This window comes from Petaurus breviceps, unplaced genomic scaffold (assembly GCF_028583685.1).
Source record: "Petaurus breviceps papuanus isolate PSGF00001 unplaced genomic scaffold, PetGlider_PUasm1.0 91041, whole genome shotgun sequence".
Lineage (NCBI taxonomy): Eukaryota > Metazoa > Chordata > Mammalia > Diprotodontia > Petauridae > Petaurus > Petaurus breviceps.
In genome coordinates this window covers 41,049,047-41,061,805 of record NW_027187400.1, presented here as the reverse complement: position 1 = coordinate 41,061,805, position 12,759 = coordinate 41,049,047, and the positions used below count along the sequence as shown (strand labels likewise).

Genomic DNA, 12,759 nt, shown 5'->3' with positions numbered 1-12,759 from the left:
CCCAAACCCTGGCGGCTCCCCAGGTCCATCCTCTTAAATTTCTTCTGCATGGAAACATTGACTGTAATGAATACTTTAAAGGGAGGTTTCCCTTTTGTTGGGAAATGTTGATGGCACAAGGGATGCCAAAATCCCTAATGCTCTAACCCTTGGCATTATTGAATGGGTGCCTGATGGGCCAGACCATCACTTTTTGGTATGGGTTGGATTCAGAGGGCCATTCCAACTTGGTGATTTGGGAGGTGCCTGCCTGAGGGGACTGGAAGGAAGCAGGGAGGTGCTGGAACTATTTCTGACCTGCTTTCCTATCCCCACACCCTTTTCCTTCTCTAAAACCCCAGGGCAGGAGAAATTCCATGCTAGGATATGTATTTCAAGTTTAGCAGGGTTTATCTGGAGTGAGGAAGACAGAGAAGATAAAGGGAAGTAATGAGTTCAGAAACCCAAAGATCTAATCTCTTCTCCTCTCCTCCCCTTGCAGGCCCGGCCAGTAACGGCTAAGTTGGCACCAGCCTCCCCAGACCCTGCAGACTTCTTTCTTCCCTAGGGAAAGATCAGTTCCTTCTTTCCCTGACTTTGCCCATACATCACCTGCATCTTTGCCCTCCACCCTTCATTCAATGCTGACCCATCATCTCTCTGGGTGCCATGTCCCCAGGTGGAAGAGGTTTTTTTTACATGTATTTTTGAAGTAAGCCATTCCAGGATCTTCACCACAAGATGTCCTAGAAATGGTTGGTGAGAAGGAGAAAAGAGTGGACGGCGGCAGAAAGGGATGAGGCCCAGGTTGTGGGGCAGCTCTTTTTGCTCAGGTTCACATAAACTCCTTCTCTCTTAAATTCCTTTGTTGGGAAGATGATGTTTGATTTCTGCTTTCTATGACAGAGTGGCCTGAAAACCCCAATACCATCAAGTTTATAAAGTCAGAGTCCATCCTGGGCCCTGGCTGGCCCTACTCCATTAGTGCAGGCTTGCATCAGACCCTAAAAAGAAGCTTAGAAAAGTCCTACAATAACCCAGTAAGGAAAGCTTACCTAAGGTCTGAGAGTAACCTACCCATAGGAGCTCAGGTCTGACCCCAAAGACCCCCAGTATATACTACCTCAGCCCCTTAAGTCCCACCATATCTTCTCCCAAGGCCCCAAAGATCTGGGATGCCCTCCCCTGCAGCCTCAAATACTCCATAATACCTGCCCTTAGGCTCTAAAATCTGAGGATACCCTTCCAAGAAGCCCAAAGACCTCAGAAAACCTTTTCTGGGAGTCTCAGAGATCCTAGCACACCCTTCATTGCAGCATAGCTTACTCTAGGCATCAAAGACCCTAAAATAATCCACCTGGAACCCCAAATACCCTAGGATCCCCTCTAGTGTAGGATACCATCCCCAGGGTCCCCTCTACTTTAGAACACCCTCCTTGGGTCCTCAGAGACCCCAAGGACGTCTCCTTGTCTCGAACCTGAGGACACCCTCCCTAGGGCCCCAAGGGTACCTTCTCCCAGGAAGGGCTCTCCATACCTTATTGTGTGGGGGAGACCCCCTAAGCAAGGCCCTGGCCTCCCTCTTCTTGGTGCTCCTAGGTTGCTCCCCTTAAGACTCTGGATAGCTGGAGTTACCAGTTGCCACAACACAAGCCCGCTTGGCCCTGAGTAAGCCCTAGCCAAAATTATGCCCACCCTTTCCCACCTTTTCCATGCACTGTACCCTGCTTCTGGCTCAGGCCTCTACAGGAGGGCTCATGGAGGTCATGGTTAGGAGGAGAACTTGCTAGAAGACCTTGATGTCCCTGAGAGTGGTGATTAAGGATTGGTTGTAGAAGGAATGGGGGGGGCAAAGCAAAATAAGTCTAATGGGGGATGGAATGTCTCAGGTTGCCCACCCTCCCCTAGCTCTCCAAATACAAACAGAATATCCCCTCCCATGGCCCCTGACCATGATACCTTTCTCCTCTCTTCTTCCCACCACTTTACATATAACACTTCTCCCCTATACACAACCCCCCATCCCACAAATAAACCTCCAACACCTCTTTCAGCCCTTCCCATACAGTAACCCTCATATAAAACACTTCCCATCCCATGTAACAGCTCCTCCCCTCCCCACCCTCACTTCCTACCCAGCACCCTCCTCCCCTTGCCTCTACACACTCAACACCCTCTTCCTCCTTCCCCCATCCTTACTCCATCTCCCCCATTTCAGTTCCCTGATCCCAAGCACCCCCTCATACATAATACCCTCATTCCCTACATGTGTCCTACTCCCCTTACCTGATATGTCTCTCCATCCCTTCCTCCCATCACCCCTTATCCACACACAACACCCATCTTCCTCTTCTCCTCTCATTCATAAACCACCAGAGTCCCCTCATAGCAGAAAAACCTAGAAACCCTCAACATCAGCCATCGCTCAACTCAAACCAGAGAAACATTTCTGGGCCTCTGCCCCAGTTTCCTCTCTTCCCATATATAAAAATAACCACTCAGGTTTCTGTGCTTGAAGATTTACAAAGCACTTTCCTCACAACACCCCTGTGAGGTAGGGGACGAGTGGGATAACACTCATTTTACAGATGTGGCAACTGAGGCACGGAGAGGTTAAATGTTGTACCCAGGATCACAAAATTTAGTGCCAAGAACAGGACTGAAACCCAGCTCTCCTGGTTCCAAGCCCAGAGTTGGCCACATTGGTTTATCGCGCCATTTCTCCAGATCCTGGCACCTCTACCCAGTTTCCACCATGTCAGGGGCAGCTTCCAGCCGCTGGGACGCTCAGGACTCAGTATGTGGTTTCTCAGGAGGTCAAGTCCCCTCAGTGACCTGGAGAGTCAGGGGCACTGTCTGGGCCATGGGCTCAGAATCTGAGATTGATTGGTGGGATGGTCCCAATAGACTTCTGGGTGACAGGAGTTAAAGCAAGAAGGGTCCTTAGAAATTATCCAGTCCAACTCCCTGACACCATTTTATAGATGAAGAAACAGACTCTGCATAACAGAGCAAAGATTGGAACCCAAGAGTTCTTCAAACATGGCGTTCTCTATTAGGCCCCACTGACTCCTCCAAAGAATGCCTCCTCAGCCACATCCTCACCCAGCTTGCAAAGACTCACAGGATGCTAGAACTGGGGGAGGGGGAGGTCCTTAAAGGCCATTTAGTTCAACCCCCTTGTTTTTCCCAAGAAAGGAAACTTGGGTCAAAACAAGCAAATGGACTCACTCAGTATATTAGATGTGGTCGAGCCACCTTAAGTCTCCTCGCTTTCTAGCTCCAGGATTTTTCCTTGTTGAGGTGCTGCCTGTCAGTCACAAGAGTTTCCAACCCCAGTGGGCATATGGTACAAGGAGAGGAGGCCTCCAGCCCTTCCTGATCAGGCACTGAGGTCCTGGATGAGATGCTGGTAAACTTGGGTGGGGCCCTTGAAGTTGGCGGTGAAGAGAAACCTTCGGCCAGCTACAGAGATAAAGGAAAAGGCCCGGGGTGCTGAGGGAACTGGGGGGCCCAGCTCCTGCAGAAGCTTCAGGAGCCCAGTGTCTGACTCATATTGGAACACCAGGCTATAGGTGAAGTCGCTACCCAGGAGGACTAGCTGGTCCCCAGCAATAAGCAATGGCTGGAAGATGAGGGAACCCCGGGATGGCAGAGCCTGCAGCAGCCGGAACATGGAACCATCCCAGCGCATCACCTGCAAAGATGGAGTTCAGGGTTGGAAGGCAGAGGCCTAGAGGGTCCCCTGCCCTCCGGGCTCTGGGAGTAGAGTTGGGGGAGATTTGTGACATTCCAAGATGGTAGGGAAGGTTCTAACCAATCCTGCTCTCCTCTGCTCAGATGGTTCTATTCCTTCAAGACTTAATTCCCAAGTCATCTATTAGAAGGCCTTTTCTGGGGCCCCCCAGGTACTGATCCTTTCCTTCTAAGCCTGCCTTGCATTTACTCTGTAAATATTGAATGTAAGCTCCTTGAGGGAACGGGACATTTTTACTTTTCCTTTGTGTTTACATAGGCACATAGGCAAGGCTTAAATAAACATGCATTGATTGATTGACTGCCAGTGCTAGAGATACAGACAGAAAACAACCAAACAGGTCTGGAGGAGTTTCATCTGGGTCAAGGCCTAGCCATCCTTCCTCGAAAATGTCTCTTTTTTCTGTTCCTTTGCCCAGGGTCACACAGTTAGTAAGTGTTAGAGACTGGATTCCCAGGCCATCTTCCCCTCTTGTCTGGATTTTTTTGGTTTGTTTTTAAGAGACAATCAGGGCCAAGAGACTTGCTCAGGGTCACACAGCTAGTAAGTGTCTGAGGTCGGATTTGAACTCATATCCTCCTGACTCTAGGGCTGGTGCTCTGTCCATTATGGTGCCACCTAGCTGCCCCTCTTATCCAAATTATTATAATAGCCTCCTAATCTCTCTCCGTTTCCTATTCATACTTCACTGGCTTTTCTGATCATCTTCCTGACTCAATCACTATTTTGCTCAAGAACTCTAGATAATCATAGGGAATAGTAAGTATTATTATCCCCCATTTTATAGATGAGCTCACTGAGGCTCTTTCAAAAAGGATTAAAGGACTAAGAGCTGAGAGGTCCAGCCGCCTCATTTTGCAGAGGAGGAAAATGAGGAGCAGGAGGTGAGATGTCTGTCCCAGAGTCACCCAGGGAATATTAGGGATTCCAGGCTCCATAGGCTGGGCTCTCAGCTACGGGATAGAGGCCAAGCTTTGTCACTGGGGAGCCTTCTCCCTCTGCCCCTGACTTCCTCTCTGACTCTTTCTCCTAGAGCTTCACTTTCATCCAAATCAGTCTCTTCCCATCCCCCAAACCTGTTCCTACCCTCAAGCCTTGGTTTGTGCTATCAACCCACTTGGAGCTCCCTTCTCCTGTGTCAGGGCTGGCTCATATCCCATCTGCTCCTAATGCCCCTTCCTGCAGCCCCAAGGCCCCTTTCCTCCCTCTGAGAGCCTTTGGTTCACACCATATGGTGAGGTCCTAGATCATTTTCTTGTGCTTTGCATGCCAAATCCAGCCTCCCCAGCAAGCTGTTTCCTGAGGTCAAGGATGACGTCCTCCCGTCAGGCCCCATCTTCAACACTCTACCCCTCCCTCAACTCAACCCTCAATAAAAGTCTAAACCTGAACTGATCTTCCTCCCACCTCCCCACACCCTCTCCACAGCCCTTCAGCCATTCTTCTGTCCCTTCTACTGCTAAGGGCACTCACCCAATTCCAAACCCGAAGGTTCTCTCATCTCTGCGCCATCTTTTACACTGATATCAAGCTGGTTTTCCCAAAGCCCAAATCTAATGACATCAATAAACCAGAGTGACTTCTTATTACCTTTAGGATAAAGTACAAATTCCTGTGTTGGATATAGAAGGTCCTTCACAAGCTGGCCCCAACCTGCCAGTCCAGACCTTGCACACCACTTCTGTCCATCTGCACTCTGTCCAGCCAATCTGGCCTTCCCTACTGGTACTCTTAAACCCTTGATCTCCCACTTCCATGGCTTTTAACTGGTGGTCCCCTGGGCCCATAATGCATTTTTTCCCCCTATCTGTGTTTCAGTTTCTTTCAAGGCTCAACTATCCTTCCAGCTGCTAATACCTTCTCCTTCAAATCACATTGTTTCTCTTTTGTATATATTTAGATATAGCTGCCACACTGGGCCTGGAGTCAGGAAGACCCAAGTTCCAATCCTTCCTCAGATGCTTACTAGCTGGGTGACCTTGGGCTAGTCACTTAACCCATTTACCTCAGTTTCCTCAACTGTAAAATGGGCATAATAAGTGAATCCACCTCCCAAGATTGCTGTGAGGATCAAGTGAGATAATATTTTTAAAGTACTTGGGACAGTGCTTGGCACACAGTAGGTACTTAATAAATGAATGTTTCCTTCCTTCTAACAACCTCTCTTAGCTTCCATTTCCTTATCTGTAACCAGGGGATACTAAAGTACCATCCTCCCTGGATTGTTGAGAAAATACATGCAAAAGCATTAGCAAACCTTACAGTGTTTATAAATGCTACCCGTTCCCCCATTTAGACTTGGGCCTTTTGTCTTTTATCCTCAGTACTTGGCACACAGTAGGTGCTTAATAAATGCTCCTTGAGAAAGGGAGAGGTAGAGTGGGGTAAATTATCTCCCATAAAAGAGGCAAGAGGGATGGCTAGGTGGCACAGTGAATAGAATACTGGCCCTGGAGTCAGAAGAACCTGAGTTCAAATCTGGCCTCAGACACTTAACACAAAAAACTAGCAGTGTGACTTTGGGCAAGTCACTTAACTCCAATTGCCCTACCTTCCCCCTCCAAAAAAAAAAAAGAGGAAAGAAAAAGCTTTTACAGTGGAGGGGAAAAGGGGGGGAGGTGAGAGGGAATGAGTGAACCTTATTCTCATCAGATTTGGCTTAAAAAGGGGATAATATACACACTCAATTGGGTGTGGAAATCTATTTTACCTTATAGGAAAGTAAGGAGGAAGGGGATAAGAGGGGGGCAATGATAGAAGGAAGGGCATATTGTGGGGGTGGTGGGGATAATCAGAAGCAAGTGCTTTTGAGAAGGGACAGGTCAAAGGAGAGAATAGAATAAGTGGGACAGGATAGGATGGAAATATAGTCTTTCACGACACGCCTGTTACAGAAATGTTTTGCATGACTACACATGTAAAACCTATATAGAATGGCTTGCCTTCTCAATGAGGGTGAGAAGAGAATTCGGAACTCAAAGTTTTAAAAACAAAAGCTAAAAATTGTTTTTACAAGCACCTGAGAAATAAGATATACAGGCAATGGGGCATAGACATCTATCTTGTCCTACAGGAAAATAGAAGGGAAGGAGATAAGAGAAGGGGGGGAGGGTGATAGAAGTGAGGGCAGATTGGGGGAAGGGGTAATCAGAATGCACACTGTCTTGGGGTGGGGGAGGGGAGAGATGGGGGAAAATTTGGAACTCAAAATCTTGTGAAAGTGAATGTTGAAAACTAAAAATGAATTAATTAGATAAAAAATAAATGTTCTTTGGTTGGTGGTGTAACCAGGTCAGATATGGGACTGGGGGCATCAGTGTGAGTGAAGGTTATGAGAACAGAGTAAGGAGGGACAGGTTCAGGAGCAGGGAATCAGATCTGGGGGCTTGGTGCCAAGGAGTTTTAGGAGTAGGTCTCTTAATCCTAAAATGCTGATCTGGAAAGGACATTGAAATCATAAAGTAAGAGCTGAAAGGGGCATTGGAGGCCATGGAATCCAAGCCACTTGTTTTGCAGGGTAGGAAACTGAGGCTCGGACGTCCTGTCCAATCACCTCATTGTCTGGGTGGGGAAGCTGACTCTGAGTGGCTGTGACTTGTCTAGGGTCAGGTAAGCGTCTGACCAAGATTCCATCTCTCCCCCTCCGGAGGCCAGGTCCCACCCTGAGTCTAAAGCGGCTCCCTTTTCCTCCCTGGAGAGCCAGGTAAGGTAGGTGAGGTGAGTGAGTGGCCAGGACCGGCCGGAGCCCCCCACCCCAGGGCTCTCGGCCGGGAGTCCTCACCATGGAGTCGCCCAGGTAGCGGGTCAGGCAGACGAACACGTCTCCGCCCACCTGGAAGTGGCGGGTGGCATAGACGTCCTCGGCCTCGGGCACGTCGGTGCGCCGCGAGAAGCGACCGCGCTGCCAGCGGTAGAGGACCGGCCGCTGAGAGGCAGAGGCCAGCAGCAGGTGCGGCTCCCCGGCCAGCTCCAGGGGCTCGGCGTCCGTGTCTCTGTGCCACGCGTGCAGGCTCTGGCGCGTGTAGAAGCCGTGCCCCGGCCCGTCGCGGCACAGCAGGGTGGTGCGGCCGGCTTTGGACACCTCGGCCACCACGAAGCACGGCTCCCCGTCCAGCCACAGCAGCTCCGCATCATTGGGCTTCAGCAGCAGCTCCGGGGCCAGGGCCTGGGACGGCGACAGACGCAGCCCCCGGCTCGGGCGGGACCACAGCTGGGATCCCCCCCACAGCCGGGCCACCAGCACGAAGAGCCGAGAACCTAGCACCAGGGGCTTACAGGCTACCACCGACGGCGCTGGCAGGAGGGGAGGCGAGGAGGGCACGTCACGGGGGGCACCCGGGGTGAGGGTGGGGGGATCGGGGCACGGGACAAGCGGCAGGGCAGTGACTGGGAAGGATGAGGGGCGCAGGCAGGTAGAATCTGGGGCGGGGAAGGAGGGAGGGAATGGCAAGGGAAGGGACCAGAGAGGAGGAGGGGCGGCGTCGGGGATCAGGATCTCACCCGGGATTTCTTCATCAGGTCGGAAACGCTGCAGCATATAATCCCAGACCAGAAAGAGGCATCTGCCGGCAAAGGGCTGGGCCAGTACCACGTGTGGCTCCCCCAGGTAAGAGAAGGTTTCCACGCCCAGCGCTGGTTCTCCTAGAGTCTGAAACCAGGACAGCTCTAGGATAGGGCAAAGGAAGGAGTCAGCTTAGTCTCTGCTTTCAGAAAAACTTGGGAAGATTTACATGAACTGATGCAAAGTGAAATGAACAGAACCAAGCGATTATTGTACACCCTATTGAATGATGAACAACTGTGAATGACTTAGCAGTTCTCAGCAATACAATGATCTAATGCAATTCCAAAGGACTCAGGATGAAAAATGCCATCTGCCTCCAGAGAGTGAACTGATGGACTCTGAGTGCAGCTTGAGGCAGACTTTTTTTTTTTTAACTTTATTATTCTTGGGTGTTTTTCACCTTGGATTTCTTTTGTAACACGGCAAATAAGAAAATGTTTTGCATGACTGCACACAAATAATCTATATCAAATTGCTTACCTTCTCAAAGAAGGGGGAGGGAGGGATAGAATATGGAACTCAAAATTTTTTTAAAAGGATGTTAAAAATTGTTTACATGTAATTGATAAAAATAAAATAAAAATTAGTTGTTAAAAAAAGAGAGAAGTTTTTGCCCAGGCACCAGGGAAGCTCAGTCTCTGCTCCCCAGCCTCACTGATATGCACCCTGCCAGCCAAACAACGTGTCCTCCTCACTCTCCACACTCCATCTCCCACTCCAATGCCTTTGTACTGGCTGTCTCTCAGGCCTGGAAGGTACTCCCTTCTTGTCTCTGTCTCACAGGGTCTCTCTCTTCCTAGCAAGTACCATCTTCCGCAGGAGGCCTTTTCTGATGCCCTCCTCTCCCAACTCCTAGGGCCCAACTGCCTTGTTTTTAATGATACGCTTTACAATAATAGAGACAGGTATATAATATTACAATACATAATACATATACAAATATATTTATTAACTTTAAATTTGCCCTCCGTATATTTTATATGTATTCATCTCTCTCATGAACATGTAAGCTTGCTATGAGTATGAATTGTTTCATTCTTTGTATTTCTATCCCTAGTGTCTAACACAGTACCTGGGACACAGTAAGCTCTTAATGGGTTAACTAGATAACCACTCTGGTCTGCTGGCTCCTAGCCCCTTCACAGATGCTGATATCTAACCCCTTGACCTGTGGGCCTTTCAGAAACTAAGTATCCTGTCCTTTGGCCTCTGCTCCCCTCAGGTCCCAAGCTATAGCCCACCCTCCTCCAAAGAGCGTAAACGTTTTGAGGGCAGAGTTGTTGGGTTTTTTCTTTGTGGTCTTGACAGAGTGCTGGGAACATTGGTTTAGGGACCTCATCCTGAGGAAATTCCATCCATCGCTGCAGATGGCATCTGTTCTGCAAATCAGGCATAAAAGCTGCTTAGAGCATAAGTGATTTGCCCAGGGTCACAGAGTCAGTATACAGCAGAGATGAAATTTGAACTCAGGTCTTCCCACCTCCGAGGCTGGCTCTTTAGCCACTGTGCCAAGATAACATTGCCCTTGTTCTTTCTGTGTCTGACTCTTCATGACCTCAGGGCCCATATCACACCAGTATTGGCCATAGTGAAGTGCTTTGCCATTTCCTTCTGCAGTGGAGTAAGGCAAACCTTGCCCAGGGTCACACAGCTAGTGAGTATCTGAGGCCTGATTTGAACTCAGGTCTCCCTGACTCCAGGCCCAGCTTTATCCATTGAGACATCTAAGTGCTTCAGCACTCCCTTAGGGATCAATCAACAAATATTTTTAAGGGATCACTAGGTGCCAGGTACTGTGCCAGGAAATGAGGATTACAAAAGGGAAATGCCTTTCACAACCTTGCATTCTGACAGAGGAGATACTGTGTACATTAATAGGTATTTGTACTGGGCATTTAGTGCCTGTTGAATGAACATGCCCCATTCCTTCCTTCATGGTCTCCGGCAATGCACCTTGTGCTCCCTGGAAAGCCATACCCACAGTCCTGCAGTGAAAGGTGTCTGGGTCCAGGTGTTGGAGCTGCCTGTTGGCCAATGGCATGGGCCCTGCACAGGCTCCAGCTCCCACGCTGGCATTCACTTGGGGCAGCCACAGGACCAGCCACAACAGTCGGCAGTCACAGAGGAATGGGTTTCCCCGAAGATCCCTGGTGGTGAAAATGAGAGAAATCCAATTCCTCCCATTCCTCCAATTCCCAGTAGGTGGATTCCACGCTTGATGATCTGGGACTTCTGATTCAGGGATGAGGAACCTGCAGTCTTGAGGCCATATGTGACCTTCTAGATCCTTAAGTGCGGCCTTAGAGCAAAAGGCTGCATTTAAGGATCTAGAAAGCCACACGTGGCCTCAAGGCTGCAGGTTCCCCACCCCTGGCAGGTTCATAAAATTTAGAACTGCAAGAGACTTTAGCAAATCATTCCAGAAAACTCAACTGATTGGCCCAAGATCACAGAGGCAGTAAATACTGAAGCTGGGTTTGAAGCCCTTCGTCTAGCCTGGTGGTGTACTTAGCTATGTGCTTAAATTGTCCACCTCTGGCCTACTCTCCTTCTGTGTCCCCAAACCTATCACTTCCAGAGTCACAGAATTTCCAAGTGGGAATGGATCATAATTATCCCAAGCTGGACCATGTCATGGAGAAGTGGTCTTTCCATTTTTCCTTAAAGCTCCCTCAGTGATGGATGAACTCACTTCTTCAAGGCAGCCTAGGATTATAGGGGCATAGATGCAAAGTCTGGAAGGACCTTGCATCTAATCCTACAGTTAAGTGACTTGTCCAAGGTCACACAGGCAGTGAGTGGAAAAGGTGGGATTTGAACCGTGGCCTATTGACTCCCAAGTCAGTATTCTTTCCGTGGCCCCCTCTTTGTGGATAGTTCTCTCTCTTCCTTTCATGTCCCCAGCCTCTGACTCTTCCTTCTGGAACTAGCAGCTTTCTCTACCCTATACCCCATTCCTGGAAGTTGGGGGACACTTATAGGTCCTGTTCCCATCCCCAACCTGCTCCTCCCCTCCTCTTCCCTGTGGCTCACACATGGCTCAGGGTCTCCAGTCCTCGGAACAGGAACTTGGGCAGGGTCTGTAGGTGGTTATTAGCCAAACTCCTGGGATGCAGAGAAGAAAGCGAGAGGGCTGGAGACACACATTTGCCATCACTTTCTCCCCATGAGGCCTTGGGGCAGGGGCAGAGGCTGGTAAGGCCAGGAAGAACTGGAGGGGACCCTGGGGTGGAAGTAATTCCAGAGTGGTGGGGGGCATTACTTCAGGGAAATTTTCGTGTCACAGACTAGGACAGGTCAGGTTGTTGCTGGGGGAGGGGAGATGCCACTGGGACACTCACAGGTGTGTAAGGGATCTCAGCCCCCGGAGGGCATTCTTGGAGATGGAACTGATGTGATTGTCCTCAATGAACCTGGAGGAGGAGAGGGGGTCCCAGGGTAACCCCAGCCTCAGGGACCCTCAGCAGGCCCCCCTGGAAACCTCCTCCCATGAGGCAGGTGGGGCCAGAGACCTCCTTCCTGTTTCGAAGTTGGGGTGACTAGAGCATAGAAAGGCAAGTTGACCGACCTGGGGTCACATGGAGAGTGACTGGGGGAAGCCTCTCCCCACCCCTTCTCCCCACCCCTCCACTCTGAAAGGTAAAGGGAGCTGGGGAGGAATAATTGGAAAATAGCCTCCCCAGTTCTCAGTTCTCCCCCAGAGCACATGCATCACCCCCCAATTTCTTCTCTTTCCTCCCCCCTCATCCCCTCATCCCACAGGCCCCACTCACAGATACTGGAGATAGGAGAGGCCAGCAAAAGCATCATCTCCGATCACAGAGAAAGTGTTGGCTGTGAAGAGACTGTGAAGGAATTTTGGGATTGAGGGGGTCCCAGCGCAGGACTAAGGAGAAGAGGGCTCTGTTCCCCATTCACCTCCTCCCCGCTCCTACTGCAATCCGCTAGACCCCAGCTCCCCCTCCCCCACACACTTTGGCCCTTTTCCAAAGACACATTAATAGCCCCCACTACTCCCCTCCCTTCCTTCCCACTCTCCCAACGCGCCTGGTTTCTGTCTGTCCCAGAGTCCAAGACAGCTTACAGAAGGTGCAGGGAGGGGACTTCCAGGAAGCTGCCAGGGGTAAGTTGAGTCACTTCAGATCTTACCAAAGACCTAAGGGGATGGGGAGGTGTCCTGGATCAGCCCTTCAGCCAATCAAGCTTCCTTGCTCCAAGTGCTACCATAAGGACCCAAGCCTCCAACCCCACTCAAAGGTCGAGGAATGTATTCCCCATCCTTTGAGGGACCAGAAAGTGGTGGCCTATACCTGGCCTATACCCTCAGTCACCAGGAGCTAGCTCTCATTTCCCATCCTTCTATGAATCTTGGGGTCCTTCCTCACCCCAGCCCCAGACAGCTATCCCCTAGTCTTCATTCCTTCAGGGACTCTGGTATCCTAGCCCTCGTCCTCCCCCC

General features: G+C 50.1%; 1 protein-coding gene across 2 annotated transcripts in view; it reads right to left on the bottom strand.

Moving 5' to 3' along the window:
- Positions 1-558: 558 nt before the first annotated feature.
- The window catches only part of LGI4 (leucine rich repeat LGI family member 4), a 23,482-nt gene continuing 11,281 nt past the window's right edge, over positions 559-12,759 (bottom strand). For both annotated transcript variants that reach the window (XM_069078574.1, XM_069078575.1), the window contains 8 exons: positions 12,385-12,456; positions 12,074-12,145; positions 11,642-11,713; positions 11,334-11,405; positions 10,278-10,447; positions 8,237-8,401; positions 7,518-8,029; positions 559-3,676 (listed from right to left, as the gene is read on the bottom strand). In XM_069078574.1, coding sequence (XP_068934675.1) covers positions 3,362-3,676; positions 7,518-8,029; positions 8,237-8,401; positions 10,278-10,447; positions 11,334-11,405; positions 11,642-11,713; positions 12,074-12,145; positions 12,385-12,456 — 1,450 coding nt within the window. In that variant the 3' untranslated portion in view covers positions 559-3,361. The remainder of the gene's footprint in view (positions 3,677-7,517; positions 8,030-8,236; positions 8,402-10,277; positions 10,448-11,333; positions 11,406-11,641; positions 11,714-12,073; positions 12,146-12,384; positions 12,457-12,759) is intronic.